Genomic DNA, 6098 nt, shown 5'->3' with positions numbered 1-6098 from the left:
GTGCCTCTTTCTTGTATATTTGCCACTGTTTTTATGAGTTTGCAGAAAAAAAAACATTATCAAACTGTTGGAGGGTATCATGGTGGATCCTAGGAAACACACTTTATGATTTACATGGGATATTTTGAAAGATTGTATCACCATTTTTAGAATCAACACCATAGATCATATCTGTCCATAGTTTACTAGAAAAACAGAGAAATAAGTGGGGGGGGAAAAAACCATGTGACTTTTACTAAGCTGAATAAATTATTGCTAGTTTTCAGTTTCAAGGTTTCTGTCCACATGCTGAGATTAAACGAGTTGGGTAAAATCTCCTGCGGTGAAGATGAGGGGATTTTATGGAATCTGCCAATTAGCTCAAGCTAATTTAAGCTTTCGTCTATTTACAGTGGATTCGGAAAAAGTGAACACATCCTTGTCAAGATGATAGATTTTTATTCAAAACATATTAAGAGATGAATATAAAATAATTTAGAACTATTTTCATCTTTAACATTACAGATGATTCTGTCAGACTGCCAGATTGCAGTTTTGGCATGTGAATGTAGTGTAAAGTGTATTGTTAGATGAAACTCTATACTAGTACAAGCCGTTTCTAATAATTGCAGCATTGTAAGCTGTTTCCCTGTTGTTCTGTAGCCCCTTCTAGCCCTGTGCAGGTCCACTCTTTGGTCCCTGGTGTGCTTAGTCTTGACCTCCTCTTAGTCCACGGGCCAGACCATTTTATCGTCCATTTCAAGGTGGTAAAGTCTATTGATATTTTTTGAAAAGATACCCATGCCAATAAGCTCAAACGAGTGCAGCTGATGCAGCCAATGAATAAGTGGAGGCTAGGAGAGCTTCTTAAAGAGAAACCAACAATTCCTGCTAGTTGGTAGGTCATCAATTATTTTATGCACTAAATTAAGTTTTTAAACATCCTACAATGTGATTTTGTGGATTTTTTTTTAATTTTTAGATCTTCTCTTTCACAGTTCGGATTCAACCACGATAAAATTTACAAATCTCTCTATTCTTTGTAAGTGGAGCAAACTTGAAAATTTGGTGGAGTCTCAGATTTCCCCCCTACAGTTTAGTCCCACACATAAAAAAAGCAAAAAGCATTTCTTTTTCTGTGGAGTCAAGTTTTGCCAATCATCATCTTAAAAGACCCGTATTTTTATAATTAAATGCCATTTCGAATGGTTTCCCTGTGTTGACTTGAGACCTGGAACAGAACGTCTCCATTACCCCGCCTTCCCTCCAAAAATAGTCTGAGTGTTAGTGACTTGGTTCTTGATTACTTTCCGTCACCAAGTAATTATCCAATGATTCATATATGAATCATCTGAGCTACTCCATTAAATGTGTGAAAATAATCACCAGTTCAGAGCCTGAGGAGATGTGGAGGAGACTTTTTGCTGAAGCCCATAAAAACGTCCAAATAAAGACGGACCAAACGAAACGCTCAAAAAGAGCGGGTGTTGCCAAGCAACAGGAAATTAATCAAGCCTTAAAGCACAAAGTCGCAACTGACCTGGTTTAACATATTGTACAAATTAGCTATGTATGTATATGCCTTTGCAGATATATACATAAACAGTGATGAAGTCAGTAATGCGCTACTTAGTAACTCATCTGACTTCTGTTCAGTAAATATGAATTAACATGTTACTATTTCTAATCCTGAAATCAGATTAAAGTTATTTATCCAAATCAGTGGGTGCTACCGTGTTTGTCATTTTACTTAGGAAACATAAAATGACAAATGTAGTCATTTATCATTTTACTCCCCGCAAGAAGTTTCGGAGTGACGTCTCATGTAAAACCACACAGCATCGCCACGTAAACAATGGAGGGAACAGAGAGAGATGCACGTTTTATAGCTGGAAATACAAATTCAAATATACTTTACTGACCCCAAAGGGAAATTATATACTACAAATTAATAAATTTTAAAGATGACAATATCGAGTTTTGTTGTTTTACTCGCTGTGCTGGCAAAAAAAAAAAAAAAAAAAGACAGAATAATGAGTGATTTCCAGCACTTGAGTAAAAAATATTTGTGAGGTTGAACGGAGAAAAAGGCTACATTTTGCGAGGCGGCGTAAAGTTTAGCCTCTAGAGTAGAGATCCTCAAATCCAAGCCTCGAGGGCTGGTGTCCTGCGGGTTTTTGATGTGGCTCTGTTCCACTATACCGGAGTCAATCAGGTCATTAGCAGGACTCTGGAGAACTTGATCTGACAAGTCATGGTCGCATCATAGTAAGAAGAGACACAAAATAATCTTTGTGACGTTCTGGGACGCCTTTGTACAATGGTGGAACTATTAATAAAAGTGGTGAAAATTTAATGCAACACAAAGGAAATAAATCTTGTTAAATTGCAGGAGCTTACTGAAATAATGCCACAACCAGGGCGATGTTTAGTAAAAGTTAAAGGCTATCCAAAGAAATGTTTGGTTTTTTTGTTGGCTAGGCAGTGTACATATAAGCCTACATCAATTTATATCGAGTTCCATCTCCAAGTAGAGATTTATGAGTAGATCTAACTCCACGTCATGGGATAAAATAAACAAAATACAATTAATTTGTATTAAAAAGCTAAGTAACCCACCCCATTCAAATACCAAAACAGACTCTGGTTGCAGTTTGTTTACTTGCAGTACAATTCAAAGCAGTAACATTTCAAGATTACGAAATAATCACAAAAGTGAATCGTGCAGAATCAGCATGCTGCATGCAATTAATGTAAAGGTCAACAACAACAGAGAGGAACGACTATAAAAAGTCCTAAAAGCTCAACATTAATGACCAACAACTTTAAACAGGAAATAAAGAGACGTGCAGTCCTGCTCACTTACAAATTATTTTAATGTGCTACACGTGCTTATTACAGATTCACACGGTTTTCTTTGTGCGAATCCCCTTACAGTTATGTTGTCTGTGCCTATAACGCTACCAAAACATCGGGCAGTTCTGCAGAGCGTCTGTGGCGGAGCTGTACTGGAGGACGTCGTCATAGAAACGAGCGAGTTCCTCTCGCGCGTTCTTGCCGCCCCTCCCCCCTGAACTCTTGTACTTCATTGAAAGCAGCTTGGAGCACAGGTAGTGGAGCCACAACACGTTGGTGCGAGGGTGGTAGCTGCTCCACTTGTTTCTTTAGAGATGAAACAGAAACGAGAAATCAGTACCACGGCTAAACGCTGGGTGAGGGGGGGGTGGGGGGGGAGTAAGTGGAGTTTTCTGGGCCTGTTGTGCACCCAGGAACCATCTCACGGTTCCATCATTAGAAAAAGACTTATTTTAAATTTAAAGCAACAATTAAGTGGATAACTTTTAATTGACTGTGGATTTTCTCCAATTCACAGGCTCAGAACTAGGCAGGCCCAAACAAACACACACTACCCAAATAATTGGATAAATGTCTCCAGGTGAGTTGCAGAAAAGCATCCAGTATCCTTCTGACTGATGTAAATATGTTTGGATGAATCATTTTGATTTATCCAGTCATTATGGTCAAATAGAGGAATTACTTTATCATTAATGTCTTCAGAGTTTAAATCTACAACCTGTGGGACAGTAAAAAGCTTTTAAGAGATAAATGTATTATGATAACAACCTCAATATGCATTGCTATTCCGCTACTCCTATGACTGAAGCCCTGAAGACTCATTCATCATGCACTAACCTCTAACATGATACATGAAAAAGACTGACAGACGGCAGCAACACCCAGACAAACATCTCTGCTGAGCAGAACAGTTACACAACATGAGCTACTAGAGTACCACTGACCCGTTTTCCTGTCTCATCAGTCTGTAGATTTCAAACTGGTAGTCTCCCTGGCCCATGAAGAGCTCCTCGTCGTTTGAGATGTCACAGGAAACGGTCAGGTCATCTGGAGGGAACAACGTGTTCTACTATTGGATGGTTTCAAGCCAAACCACGCAGCAGCACTACATGACAGAACAGCAACCGACCAATTTCTAGCCTGGAGAGGGAATAGTCGATGATGCGGACCAGGACGCCTTTGGTTTCCATGCTGTGAGCTTCTCCGTCGAGGAGGAATGTCCCCGTCTTCTCTCTGGTGGCTTTCACTAGCACATTCCCCCAATGGAGGTCCCTGTATTACACAGTGAAAGTGCTCGGTATGTTAGGGTTACGGGACATCAGCATTTTAACAATATGGCACAGCTAAAGGCTAGAGGTGGACCAATTAGTCATTTAGAGATCCAAATAGCCCCCATAGGGTCAGAATCCCCCTTCATTAAATGCAACATATGTAGGAACTTCCTTTGATTTTAGACACAGTAATGGTGAACTAAATATTTTTTTAGTGAAATTAATTGCAGGGCCTCTAATCACAGTTTCTCACAAACAAAGCCACATTTTGAGTTCAAAAACCCATTTTTGCTGCTAAATTATTCATGTATGAGCTGAGCAACAAAGATAGTTTATCTGTTAGTCATCAAATTGATGCTATGATACCCATTCAGCTTTCATGTCCTTCAGGAACCCCTGATCATTCATTTAATTTCTTTTAAAACACTTTAGAAATGTTGACTGTGTCTCCTGTTTTCACAACAATAGTTTTTTTTCCCCCCAGCAGCCCATCTGATCGTTTTGTGAAGCAAAAAGTGACTCCCAGTGGGCCAAGACAAGTGGCTGTTGTGTCAGATTTATGGGAGTACCAGAAAGGTTCTGACCGAAACCTTTGCATGCATTAAGAGAATAAAAAGGATCACATTTAAAACACTATATGCTAAAATCAATGTAATTAATTAATTAAAACACCTTAAAGTCCTGACCCATGCTTTGATTCATAAACCGGAATGATCGTGTAATTACCTATTTTTCCTCTTGAATTCAAAACTGTTACCTTATACAATGATGTGTAATATTTTTTATGTTTTTTTCTTTAATAAAAAAAAAAATTTAATCAGCAAATCAAGATAGAAACCGGCATCAGCCAGGAAAAACCTCATTGCATCTCTGCTGTGGGCACCGATTCAGGTTCTAGAAGAATCTGAAATCAGCCACTTTTACTCCACCTGTGTTCGAAATGCAGCTCCTGCTCAGCAACAGCCAACGCAGCGGTGACCTGATGAAGGACGCTCTTCGCCACCACAAACGACGCCAGCTTGACACAATAATGGCTTGGATTAACACAAACCAAACAAGACGAAAACTGTCTCACAACGTTTTGCTTTCACATCACATGGACACCCCAGAGCTAAAGGTTGTTGGACTTACCGTTCCATTGCTGTTCTCCAAGTCAACGCCTCCAAACTCAAACTCAAGGATTATGAACAACTGATCTTTCTCAAAGAAATCTGTGCAAAAAAAATGAGACTCCATAAAACAAACGCTGGTCCTCAAATGGTTTTTCAGCACTTTTAAATGGAGAAATGAAGTTTGAAGTTAAACTGTACTGTTCGTCAGCCCAATAACGACAAAATCTGAAATCTTTTATCACTTTAAACAAACCTGGCCGGTCATTCTCAGATCCTTTGCGCTGGTCAAACGCGTCCCATGCTTTCAGGAACTCTGGTGGGTAGCAGCCTTGAACGCAGTGAAGGCTGGGAGGAGACGACGCGCAACGAGTTAAAACGACACAGATGAGACCTTAACTTGAAACAAAGAAATAAACTCACTCATTGAGTCCAATAAAGCCATGAGTCTGATTCTGCTGCTTCTCTTTCAGGTGGCTCAGCTCCCTGGAGAAAAAAAAATAAATAAACCTCATAAATCCTCATGGCCATTGCTGCACCTCAGCTGGACGATTATGAAGTGGTTTTAAATTCTCTTCATTCTAAATGGCTACAAGTAGACATCACAGTCTGGCTGTGCTGGGAATGCACCCAGAGCACCACTCACTTGGAGATAATAATCTCAGGAAGGATTTCTCCAAAGGTCTTCTGGTCCTCTCCATTCACCTTCTCGCTGCCCTCTAGTGGAATAACCTGAAAACAAAAGAGTGAGTTTACTGATCAAGTTCACAGACGTTTCATTTGTGACTAACCGGAATTTTGCCCAAAAAAAAAAAAAAAAAAAAAAAAAAAAAAAATAATAAAATAATATATATAAATAATAATATTAATAATATAAAATATT

The 6098-nt window shown here is 39.1% G+C and overlaps 1 protein-coding gene across 6 annotated transcripts in view; it reads right to left on the bottom strand.

Annotated features, from left to right (window-relative positions):
- Positions 1–2832: 2832 nt before the first annotated feature.
- haspin (histone H3 associated protein kinase) overlaps positions 2833–6098 on the bottom strand; it is a 12470-nt gene continuing 9204 nt past the window's right edge. For all 6 annotated transcript variants that reach the window (XM_015032316.1, XM_015032321.1, XM_015032320.1 and 3 more), the window contains 8 exons: positions 5862–5947; positions 5639–5701; positions 5472–5563; positions 5238–5317; positions 5036–5124; positions 3965–4107; positions 3780–3882; positions 2833–3141 (listed from right to left, as the gene is read on the bottom strand). In XM_015032316.1, coding sequence (XP_014887802.1) covers positions 2940–3141; positions 3780–3882; positions 3965–4107; positions 5036–5124; positions 5238–5317; positions 5472–5563; positions 5639–5701; positions 5862–5947 — 858 coding nt within the window. In that variant the 3' untranslated portion in view covers positions 2833–2939. The remainder of the gene's footprint in view (positions 3142–3779; positions 3883–3964; positions 4108–5035; positions 5125–5237; positions 5318–5471; positions 5564–5638; positions 5702–5861; positions 5948–6098) is intronic.

Source organism: Poecilia latipinna, unplaced genomic scaffold (genome assembly GCF_001443285.1).
Source record: "Poecilia latipinna isolate Pla-1442-1.1 unplaced genomic scaffold, P_latipinna-1.0 Scaffold237, whole genome shotgun sequence".
Lineage (NCBI taxonomy): Eukaryota > Metazoa > Chordata > Actinopteri > Cyprinodontiformes > Poeciliidae > Poecilia > Poecilia latipinna.
Note: the sequence above shows the minus strand (reverse complement) of the source record. Positions and strands in the feature narration are given on the sequence as shown.